This window comes from Miniopterus natalensis, chromosome 1 (assembly GCF_054644295.1).
Source record: "Miniopterus natalensis isolate mMinNat1 chromosome 1, mMinNat1.hap1, whole genome shotgun sequence".
NCBI classification, from domain to species: Eukaryota; Metazoa; Chordata; class Mammalia; order Chiroptera; family Miniopteridae; genus Miniopterus; species Miniopterus natalensis.
This window is the reverse complement of record NC_142081.1, coordinates 174,008,324-174,020,797: the sequence shown is the minus strand read 5'-3', so window position 1 is coordinate 174,020,797 and position 12,474 is coordinate 174,008,324. Positions and strand designations below refer to the sequence as shown.

Here is a 12,474-nt window from a genome sequence, read left to right as displayed (position 1 = left end):
TTTAATATTTTTGGACTGTGGTTGACTTTGGTCAGCTGAAACCACAGGAAGCAAAAGCATGGATAGGACTGACTACTGTACCTTTATATCAGGCATTGGCAAACTACAGTCCATGGGCCAAATCTGGTTCACCACCTAGTTTTTTATAAAGTTTTATTAGAACACAGCCACACTCATTTGTTTATGTATTGTTTATGGTTGCTTTTGAGCTCCAATGGCAATGTAGTTGCAACCGAGATCATATAGCCCAAAAAGTCCAGAATATTAATGATCTGACCTTCTACAGAGGGTTTACCAACCTCTGCTTTACCCTATGTATTGATATCTGATAGGGCAAATTCTTCCTCATTCTTTCTCAACCATTTCTTGGCAAGTCTAGCATGTTTGTTCTTTCAGATGAACTTTAGAACCAGCCTGCCTCCCTTTCCCCACCTCTTTCTTGGGGTGGGGAACTGGGAGGAACAAAGAGTAGGAATTTGATTACATTTAATTTGTAGTTTAGTAAAGGGAGATATGTTTAACAATACTGGGTCTTTCCATTTCAGGAATATAATGTGTTTCAGTAAACTTTCATTGTTTCTTCACTTGAATGTTGCATATTTAAGTTTATTTCTACATGTATTACTGCTTTTTGTTGCTGTTATGATTGAGATCACTTCCCAGCTGTACTTTACAAGTGACTATGGTATGAAGAAAAGTTTTTGATTTTTATGCATTCAGATTGTTTCTGACCCTCTTATAGAAGTAAACTTCTATTAGGACTGTTAATTTTTAAATTTGATTTTTTTTGGTTGATGGTCATTGTCTGAACTTACCCGTAATTGTTTCATTCTGAATATTTATATCTTTGTGTATGTTGTGGGTAGTATGGGGGAATGGACTTTGACCTCTCAGTGGCATTCATTTTTTTCATGTTATATAGGTCACAGCAATTAAAAATAAACAAGCAAGCACCAGAAACTTTATGCCCAATCAGCTTTTGTTGGATGTTTTAAAAAATACCCAGACAATAATTTAAGCAAGCTATTTATCAAGCGGGCTGTGCCTTTTTACAGAGTCATTTGTTGCTTTTAATACAGAAGATAGAGTCTGCATGTCACACAGGAGAGTCAAATCCAGGCACTGCTTTCCTGTGGAGAGCCATTTGATCATGGAATAAAGTTGACTAACCTAGCATTATCCTTTGAAATTGAAATGTGAGCCAGAGATTTTTATGAGTCAGTTAGTGCTTTCCCAAGTATGTTCTCTGTAAAGCATTTGCTCTTTACCCTTAACATCTATTCCTTAAGGATGTAAAATCTGTTTTAGATTTTAGGGTCTATTACTTGCTCTGAGCCCTGAACAGATAAACCACAAACTTAATGTGTTAACCTTTGTGAATTTATCTTTTAATGCGATTTTTGTCTTTTTTCTTTAAATTTGTGTCTCCTCCTTAGTTTCTTCTTACTTTCATGAAACTAAAGAAAATTTCTTTATGTTGTTGGTTCCTTTGCTTTTTGCTTTTTGTATGTGTGTGTGAAGTGACAGTGAGGTGGTGATGGTAGTAAACATCTGATATGGAAATGGAGAATTGCTGTCATATATTTTGTGATTTGTGAAATGAATCTTGTTATTCTCATTGCCTGTAAAGTGAAACTTCGTGTACAGAACCTGCTTTTAAACGCCGCCCCACTATATCGAGATTATCTTCAACTATCATGAACATGGTGTACAAATATAGCAATGCCATCATAGGCTGTGGAGATGTACCAGGCCATGTGCCTCATTCACAGAGGGAGGGAGCACCAACTTTTGGGTTTCTGAGGTGGGGTTTTTTTGGACCCATGGAAATTAGAGACCATTTTAGATAGCTGTGTGGTATGGAAAATGGTATAAGCAAATATAGTGGTAATCGATATTTTTTATTGAGCACTTATTATGGTCCAGGCATTGTAATGAATGTCTGCCACATCTAGGCATTATAACCTCATTTTCCAGGTGACGACATAGAAATTTAGGTTAAGTAACTGGTAGACCTAAGATTCAAACCAGCTGTCAGACTCCAGAGAGAGGTACTAAAGAACAGTGGTATTTGGGCAGGAACTCTGTGTGTGTGTGTGTGTGTGTGTGTGTGTGTGTGTAGAAGGATTTAGCAATTTTAACTTGTTAAGATTCTTTTATGTGAATTTTGACAGTTGAATTAACATCAGGGTGGTGAAAAAAGTATAGCATGGGGGGCCTGCACGCCACATTGCTCTGTAATCTTCGGTGAGTCCCTTTCTCCCTCCCTCCTCTGAGGCCTCAGTTAAAAAAAAAAGAATCGAGATCCTTAAGTTTTCTGTTTTTGTTTTTGTTCTTTGGGGGGCCCAAGAGTTTAACTCAGGATTTAATTTCAAGATGATAATGGAATGTATCATTTGTCTTCCTGTTTTTAAATTGAGAGAACAAAAAGGGGGGTTTTGGCTCAGTAGTAGATGCAGGGGGAGGGAGTGTTGTGTGGTTAAGCTCTTCATTGCCTCTTGCAGGTCATGAGAGAGCTGTTGCTTCTAGCTTTAGAGATCACTATCCATGTTTATTAAATATAAACATAAGTAAATACACACACATACATAATACAGACATGCACTTACTCCTGATACTTTAAACCTTCTCTGTGCAATGCACTAATTAAGATGGAAAAGGTTCTGTGCCACATTATGTCACCATTTACTTTAAATATGGCTAAGCTATTTAGATGCCAAACAATTAACACTTGTCTATATTTGAGGCCCATTTAGAACCTGAGGCCCTGCTGTGGTTGTCTCTCAGCCAAAACTCTCGTGGAGCATTCCCATTGGCTGTGGCCGTGGTGTTAGGTGTTTGGCTGCGGCCAGGTAGGCTGGAGCAGTACATGTGTACGAGTACATGTGTGGCCTGCTGCTCCTGACCGTGGAGTGTGAATGTCAGGACTCTGCTGCCTGCTGGCCCCTCTGCCCTGTAGGCCAGCCAAGAACTGGATTCCTGCCACGATTTAGAAAAGAAAGAAAAGCTTTCTAAATACTGGCAGGGAAATCAGCTTGCTTTCCAGATTCAAAGCAGCTGCCCAGAGAATCCAGTCCCCCTGCACAGACAACTTTTATTGTAGTCTTCCCTTTGGGTTTGTTCTTGGCATCTGATACATGCCCCAAATAAATATCCCAGTGAAGAGTGATTTTTTTTCTTTTCTATCGGGATGGCATAAGTTGGAGAGTTGCAGGTTTTTTTCTAGGTTGCTTTTAAGACTAACTTTTTGATAGTGAAGAAAAGCAACTAACATAAATCCTGATATTTTGTGAAAATACATCTGTTGCTGCTTATTCAAATGAGATTACTTACAGACTTTTAACTCACTTTTACATAGCCTACTATGCATGCAAGCATACCTTATAAAAATCATTCAACATTAGAAATTCAAAAGCCTAATGGCTTAACTGAAAGCGTTCTATTGTGCAGGATTCTAAGATGGAGCAACCTAATTCTTCTCATGTCTGATTTAATGTGTAATTCTTCAACTATTGGTGATGATTCAATAGCTGGTGCATTCTTTGCTTTGGACATGTTTTTCTGAGTGTGATTTCTGCTTCTGTGTTTCTGGTTCCTGGGGACATTGAGTATTGCAGTACAAGTAACTATAGACTCCATTGTAGGGCTCAGCCTACCAAACTCAGTTTGCAGAATCATTTGTCTATGTTTGACTAATGGAAGGGGGTGGGGGAGCTTAGGTTCCTCTTTTGCTCTTTCTGTTGTAGTAGAGCCAATAAAATAAATATACTGTAAGAACTGCCAAATAGTTGATATGCTTTTCTATTATTTTCTTGTGAGGAGCTTGATATTTTACTAGTAATTCTGAGGAAGAGAAAAGGAAAGAGAAAGTGAACACGTTTCATTTGAGATCTGCCTTCTATTTGTGTAACTTGTTTAATTTGCTAACATTATTGATATTCTTCTATTAAGTTCAGGTTCATTGTTGGTAGGATTGGATCACTACTGAAGTATTTCATTTTACCTTACAATTCACATGAAAATTTCATCAACTTTAACATTTGGTTGGGAATTTAACTTTATTTTCAGACTATTTCTTGGAGATAGGTCAGTAGTTGCATGTTGTATTTTATTTAATAAGTATCAAGTTAATGAAGATACTATTCAGTTACATCAAAACATTTGTTTATCATCAGTCTGAGCTTTCTTTTTTTTATAGTCTTTCCAGTTTGGGAAATAAATGACACTGAATTTTCCTCTTTTTCTTTTTTAAAGACTTTCAGCTGAATTCTCATCTCTCAACACTGGCAAATATTCATAAGATCTACCACACCCTTAATAAGCTAGTAAGTCAATCTTTTAATGACAAAACTACCAACTGTTTAAATAGTTGTTTTAAATGTAGTTGATAAAAGTTTAGTTTATAGATATTAAGATATCAGCTGCTTATGAAAATATTGAACTTTAAAACTTAGGATGGTATGTGATTTCTTGGTAATAATGAACTTATTTCTTGCAGAATCTAACAGAAGACGTTGGCCAAGACGATCACCAAACAGGTATCTAAATACTAACGCTACTCAATTTTAAAGAAACTTCCTAATATAAAGTTACAAGGGAGAAATATTAGCTGAGAATGCTCAGCATTTTAATACATTCCATTAACAAGTTGTTACTTGGTTGAGGACTTTTTCAGAGTGTATGAGGCAGCCATGTTACAGTTCCTTCGCAGCTGGAAATCTGTTCCGGGCTCTGGCTATGACAGAGAGAATACTTCTGTCCCTTTAGAGCGGATGTAGATTCTCCCTAGTGGTTTCAAGATATCATTTCTCTACTGAAGTATTTTAGTTTGTACTAAAAAGTTACTACAGTAATGCAATTTGAAAGATATTCTATAAATATTTATTGAATTGAGATGAAAAATGATTTCATAGGTGGTGTGTGTGTGTGTGTGTGTGTGTGTGTGTGTGTGTGTTGTATAGGTCCTGAGGATTTATGAATGGGAAAATTGAAACTTGATTATTGTAAGTGATTCTCTAGCCCTGTGGTTCTCAGGTTTTAGTTAGCATTATAATCACTTAGCTGGGCTTGTTAAAACAGATTGCTGGGTTCCACCCCCAGTGTTTCTGATCCCTATAGGTTTGGGGTGGGGCCCCAGTGTTTGCATATTTGACAAGCTTCTAGGAGATGCTGATGCAGGTGGTCTGGAGATCACACTTGGAGAAACACCTCTTTAAACTGTTGATAATCATAAAGTTTAGAAACTTGCACTTGATCTATAGTTGCTAAAACTTCCAGCACAAATTAAAATATACTTTAACTTTTTTGAAAATTATCACAATAATATATGAATACATGCTTGTTGGAGAATTTTGAATAGCATGAAAGTAAATTTAGGAGTAAAAAGTGACAGTCCCCTTTCACGTTTCCCAATCCAGCCTTCTCCCAGGTTAATGTTTGTTCTTTCAGATATTTTTATACATGCATATATTTTTATAGTAGTGTTTTGTTTTGTTTTTAGCATTGGTGAGATCATACTGTACATATTGTACAGCATCATTCTTTTTTCATTTAATGGTATATCTTGGAGGTTGTTGGGATTTGGAATTCTCCCCGCCCACCTCTCCAAATTGGTTCAGAATCAGTTGAAAATTAGACAACAAGATGGAGATTGAAGTAACAAGTTCATTGGAAAACACAGCTTAGTTCTGTAGCAAAAATGCAGAGGCTTTTCAGTATTTCACCTGAATTAGATACTAGCCTTACACTGAATCATCCCCACAACCAGATGAGCACAGGACAGCACACCCTCTGTTCCCTCTTGAACCCCCACTTGTGACAGTGGAAGGGCCTGAGCTTCTGTTGGCAGGCTGAGCTGAAAGGGAGTTCAAGAAGGGGCTGGGCCCCTCTACTCAGTTCCTTCTCCCTGGATCACCAGTTAGATCAGACACTGCTCCTTCCAGGGGAAGGAGTGAGACCAGGGGGCAGAGTCTGTGCCAGGAGTGTTCTAGAAGGCCAGGCCACAGATCCCCCTATAGCCGATCTTTTTGTTTTCGTAAATATAAATCAGTTGAAAGGCAGTCAGAAGCAGCTTCCTTAATATTTAAAAGCAATGTATGCACGGTTTTAAAAGAAGCGTCGAAAAGGTATAAAACAACAACAAAAAATGAAGGTTTCTGTTGCATTTTATTACCCCAGCTCCCGTCTCATCCCCACTAGTACTATACATTTGACTCTCCACAGGTAACTCTTACATTCTTTTATTTGTTCCCAGATGGTGATGGTGATGATGATAATACATATTTCCCCCCAAATATAAGTGTACATCTGTATGTGCCTCTTGTTTTTGTCACTCAGGATATCTTGGAGATCTTTTCACAGTAACACATTTGTAAAGCATTTGCTTTATTTTTTAAACAATGCATAATCTTCTAATTCATGGATATATCATAATATGTCTCTATTGGTACACATTTAAGTGTGTTTAACTTTTAACTACTGATAATGCTGAAATAAAATTTTCAGGGCCAGTTTTAATAGTTAAGAAAAAAGCACACTTCTTTCCTATTCTGCAACAGTATGTTGGTAGGTTTTGGGAATTTTTTAATTTTAATTTTAATTTTTAAATATATCTTTATTGATTTTAGAGAGAGGAAAGGAGAGGGAGAGAGAGATAGAAACATCAATGATGAGAGAGTCATTGATTGGCTAGCCTGCAACCCGGGCATGTGTCCTGACCGGGAATCAAACCCTGATCGCCTGGATCCAAGGTCGACGCTCAACTGCTGAACCACGCCTGGCCGGGTGGTTTTGGGGATTTTTAAAACTGAATTTTGTTTTTGTAAATCCTTTAGGTTGTCCTCCCCTTAGCTAAGGTAATAAAACCTCTAAGTTCTGAATATTGTACATTATGTAGTTAACTTTGAACTTTGGATTAAAAAGAATATGGTTACTCTAGTAATTTCACATTTAAATATTTTATCTGAATGTGGCAGTTTAATAACTCTAAGGAAAATGAAAGTGGAAAGTGTGTTTGGCCGCATGCCTCCTCTCTCACCCCTGGGGATAGTGGGTATGTCTGATGTTTGGTATGTGACATGCTGGTGCAGTGCCTGGTACCTCGTAAGTGCTGTCAATGTCAATTAGTGTTAGTAATTTCTAAGAGTTGTCAATTTCATTAACATTTCTACATCTGGTTATTGCATCACTGGTGATTATTATACCTGACAGAGTATACTTTAAAAATGAAGCAACATAAAATGTATAATGTTTAGGAATCTGAGGCAGTTAATCACTGTAATGCCTGTTTGAATCTCTTTCCCAACAATCGTCTGAGCAATAGCTGTAACAACTGTGTATGGAAGAGCCAAACGCCAAGTGCAAAAGAGGCCGGCATCTTCCTGCTCTGTTTCCACCACTTTTCTTGGGTGCTTTCAATCTTCCTACCACCAAAAGAAAAAAAGTAAGAGAGAGACAGTTAATATTGGAGAAGTTCCCCAAAATACTGGGAGCAAGTAAAAAATACCAGGGAGGCAAAAAATGGTGAAGAAAGATGACAGATGTCAATATTATTTAGAGAGAAAGGAAAGGAAAATTGTTTGCCTTAAATAGTGGGATAAAAATTGTGCATTTAGACAAACTAGTAGTTTTACTGAAGCAAGCAAGTAGTTCAACGACCGTTCAAGAAAGTGAAATAAAATATTAGGTACTGGTAAGGTGTCTTAAAATGCAACCTATTTATCAGCTCAAATTGTTACATCTTTGTGACATTGTTCAGTGACAAGTGAGGTTGAAATAGCTATCTAAAAAGTATTGAAGTGGCACATTGAACCATGTAAAATGTTATTAAGTGAAACAAAGCTACATGATACAACAAAGTCACCAAAATGAAGAATTAGACAGTAAGGTTTTTGTATTGGAACATGAATTTATACTAAGTTTGGAAAAGTCAGAAAAATTCTCTGATTTTATAGACCTTTTATTAGAAATTGGGCACACGATTTTATGTGTTTTACAGAAAATGAATCCTAAACAGGACTTTTTTTCACTTGAGACCCACAAGTGGAAAGATTTAAAAATAATAGAGGCAATGGAGCACCTACTTAGGTAGCATTATTGAGAATAACATGCTTAGTTAAATCATTATCAAAACAAAAACAGCAAGCTGGGTAGTAGACATTAAAGGGCCTTGGGTCTGATTCAGGTAAACTCAAGTTGCTTTTTAAAATGATTTTCTGGGACCAAATATCAGGATAGATCTGTTGAACAATGTTGTCAGTATTTCTAATTGTTTAATGTGGGGAGAATGGCTATATTCATTCAGTACCTGATTTATTTGAAAATATAGCTGGTTAATAGAACAATTTTTTTGTTCTCTTTGAACACTGAACCAAAAGGAAATAGACCTGAACTCAAATCATAACCCTTGGATAAAAAATATAAAAAAATTGTCTTCCTAGGGATCATATAAATATGAAAGCATCAAGAAAGAGCTTCTAATCATGGGAGAGTTGGGAGGGCTTTTACTCACTGTTCATTTAATATAGAAATAGTTAGACTGAACACCGGAAGATCAACCACAATAATAATAGTAAGGGGCCTGACTCATAGTTTGGGACTACTGGTTGAGATTATTCTTCTCCTATTCCTCACTCTTTGTTATTATTATAAAAGGCTTTCCTCTTTCATATGTTCCTGCCAAACATTTCTTATGAGATTTAAGGTAGCTCCCCAGAATCTTTATCACTGCTTTTCCTTGGTGAGTGTAAGAAAATGAAAACTTGCAGCTCTGATCATTTCACATGAATTTCTGGGTTTCTTAAAGCTTGTTAGAAAGTTGCTTTTATTTGAAACATCAACCTTAATATTTTGCCTCTGCCGGTAATATCAGATTGTACTCAAGTAGATACTTTAAAGGGTTAAAATAGGTCATTCTTTAAAGCAGATAAACATTCCATAACATGCTTGTTTATATTATTTGCTTACTAAATTTTTTTAGTTTAAAGATAGTCTAATTGAAGTAGATTGTGATAAAGGTTCTGAGACAAAATGTGTGAATTTAAAACTCTACAAATAGCCCCACTGGCGTGGCTCAGCGGTTGAGCATCCACCTATGATCCAGGAGATTGCAGTTCCATTTCTGGTCAGGGCACAGGCCCGGGTTGCGGGCTCCATCCCTAGTGGGGGTCGCTCAGGAGGCAGCCGATCCATGACTCTCTCATCATTGATGCTTCTATCTCTCTCTCTCCTTTTCCCTTAAATTTAACAATAAGGACATTTAAAAACAAACAAAACTATACAAATAAATACAAATTTGTAAAATATATTTGCTTAAATTTAAGTATTCTTATTATAAAAAGACATCACAGTTATTTTAAGAAGCAAACATTCTAGAATATGTGTTTTAAAAAAATCCTACCTGCCAAGAAACTTAAAGTCAAGTGTTTGTTTTACTGAGAAATGGAAAAAAGTCTGAAGTTACAGTGTATTATTTATTCATAAGGGTTTTAAATCTCGGGAAATGTATGGCTTTTTTTTTTTTTTTTTAGCAGAATTTGATTTACACATCTTTTAGGAACATTTATTCAACAAACATTGAGAGTCTGCTGCAGGACTCCCAGTGCATGTATCTTATTATTACTGCACTAAGATACTTTGTTAGCTGCTGTGTATGCACAGGTGACCCAAACGGGCCCTGCCAACCAAGATGTGCCTTTGTAGTGCACTTAAAAACCCTTGTTGTTACCCTTGCTCAGGTAGGATCCTTGGAGCCATGTTAGGTTTGGGACAAACAAGCCTTGAATTGTGTTTTCTCTGTGTATTTTGTTGAGTTGGTTCATGTTGGCAAATTATTTTAAGTAAAATTAGTTTTCCACAGCATTAAAAATGGCTTTTTATGTAGCCTGATACTTTTCGCTGTCGTCGTGGCTTCTAGGGTTCTACCGGAAGAGCTGTGTCCTTTGCAGCATCCGTGGGGTTTGAGTTTGACTCGTCCTTCCTGTGAGGTGGGGTCAGAGGTCAGCAAGCCTGTGGGCGTCAGGGAGGTGAACAGACATCGTTTCTTGTGTTGACAAGTAACCGCTTGATTCTTGCGAAAGATGGCCCCGACGTGGCCACTCGCTCATGCTGAACATTAGAGTACAGTGACCTGAGCAGAAGCAGTGGCGTTAGCCAGGAGATAAAAATGTTGAATAAATGAAAGAATAAAATGCCAAGTTGGGGATAATTTGGGAGTCAAACTTTGAATAAGTTTTACACAGACGTGAGAAAAGGTGATTCGTGAAACTTTTTCACGTAAAGTGTTCATCACTAAGGAGAAGTAGAGAAGGTTGAGAAGGTTGGTGAACGTGGTGTGTGAGTTTACCAAGAACCTGGTGACCCTTGACAAGCCGGATGCGGTGAGAGGCCGACGTTACGGCCGTGTCTCCGCGAGCGCGCAGGTGGTGGAGGGGCCGGCGGACGCGCCCTGACTGGCGAATATCCGTGAAAGTACTTTAGTGCTCACCTTCCACGGCCGAGGAGGTGAGTGTGTTTTCCTCTGTGTTCTGCAGACACTGGTGGAGGCTCCTGCCAGAGCCGATGCTCAGAACCAAACCTTGACCAGGGCAGGAAGAAAACACCTTCCCTGCGCACACCCAAGGCAGAGAAGCGCGCCTCGAGGCTTAAGGCAGACTGACTTCTCAGCTGTGGTGCAGGCTGTTCACCTCTGCGGGGGTCCGTTTCCATCTGCAAACCCCACCCCAAGGCATTCCTGTATGGTGGCAGTCTGCAAATGCTTGTGTTACTGTGCAGCTCTTGGCACCTTTTTGAACGCTTTAGTGTTGTTTGTGAACAGGGCCGCCCTTTCATAGGGAAGGTGAGTGAGGTGCTTGTTGGTGATGGGCAGCACTTTCTATGGCCCATTCTCTTCCAGTTCTTGCTATTGTGGGGAGAGAAATTGGGGCATCTTGTGTCTTGGAAGAACCCTGTACTCCCTGCCCCCGGGAAGGGCAGGGCCTGGTTGGTCCCCCAGGCAGGTGGCTGAGGGGCTGCTTGTGTGCTGAAGCAGCAGGCACGGTCCTCGGGCACATGCGCTGTCCAGGACCCGGCACTGGGCCGGCACCCCATTCGGGCTATAGTCTTGTTTTATGATAGAATAGTGCATTTGGCTGGTATTTTCTTGAAGTATGTTAGCCTGGTAACTTACCACAATGGTGGGAGCCCAAGTATAAATGGGGATTTAGGTTCCAGTCCTGACCATTGCTCTTACCAGGGTTGTGTTAGCTCCTGACAACGCTTTCCCTGCCTTTCGAACAGCTTTCTAAAAGAGTTGTCCAGTTCAGTAGTTCTCCCTCACCTCCCATGTTCCCCAGCTCACTGCAGTTTAGCCTCCCCATCACCAGCCCATTGCTACTGGACTTGATTGCTAAATTCAAGGCGTCCCGTCACTGCTTCCTGCGCCGATGTCCGTGTGCAGCTGACCACTCCCTCCTTGAAACACTCTCTTCTCCTTTGGCTTCTAGGACGTTACCCTCCCCTAGGTTTTCTCCCTACCCAGGTTTTGCTTTCTTTTCCCGGCCCCTTGATTTTCCACACTCCCAGGGCTCTGTCCTTAGTTCTCTCTGCTTCTCAGCCTCTGCTCTTACGGTCTAGTGGCAGCGGTAGTAAGTAGTGACGGAGAGCTTGGGCTTTGCTGCTGGGCTGCTTGGGTTTGACCCTTGACTTCTCCTACTGCTTTCCATCTGCCATCTAGTCTCTGTGGTTCAATTTCTTCATTGTAAAAATGGGGATGCTAACAGATTCCTACAATGCAGGGTTGTGAGGATCCACTGAGCACTAAGGTCCAGCCAGAGACCACGGGCATACCTCCATTATGTCACTTGAAACATGTTTCTTTATATCTCCCACATCTGTCAGCACAGTGCTTGGCAACTGTTGAATGGATGTACCTGTATACCACAGTTCTCATTCTTCCAGTGACGCACCAGAGACCAAGACTAGGTCAACGATTGACCAAGCCATGTAGTTAGGTGAAGACCGGGAACTCATTCATTGACTGCAGATCATTCATACCCAGCACCCCTTTGCTCTTGTCCTCTTGGGTCGCTGAGAGCCCAGGGTCTCTACCAGTGGAAGGAGTAAGACTTGTGGTCCAGAATGCACCACTTAGCACTTCTGAGACCTTGGAAAGTGATTCGGATGCCTGAGCCTCAGTTTTTCCATCTCTCGAGATAATTACCTCTGCCCTGCTGTCATTTGGGGTTGTTGACATAATATATCTGCTAATACTTGTGCTAAGATGGAGGATTTCAATTATCTTCTAATTGTCTTGTAATTTATAATGGTTTAAGGCAGGCTGAAGCAAGACTGTCAGGGTTTGACTCCCAATTTTGCCACCTACCTAACTAACTCTGCATCCATTTTCTCATCTGCATAAGCAGTAATGATGGTTCTTTTTCATAAACTTGTTATGAGGTTAAGAGGTTAATACATGTAACCTGACTCACAGGAAGGTCT

The 12,474-nt window shown here is 39.4% G+C and overlaps 1 protein-coding gene across 2 annotated transcripts in view; it reads left to right on the top strand.

Annotated features, from left to right (window-relative positions):
- DCUN1D4 (defective in cullin neddylation 1 domain containing 4) overlaps positions 1 to 12,474 on the top strand; it is a 61,403-nt gene that overhangs the window by 16,631 nt on the left and 32,298 nt on the right. For both annotated transcript variants that reach the window (XM_016207009.2, XM_016207002.2), the window contains exons 2-3: positions 4,255 to 4,325; positions 4,499 to 4,538. In XM_016207009.2, the coding sequence (XP_016062495.1) occupies positions 4,255 to 4,325; positions 4,499 to 4,538 (111 nt within the window). The remainder of the gene's footprint in view (positions 1 to 4,254; positions 4,326 to 4,498; positions 4,539 to 12,474) is intronic.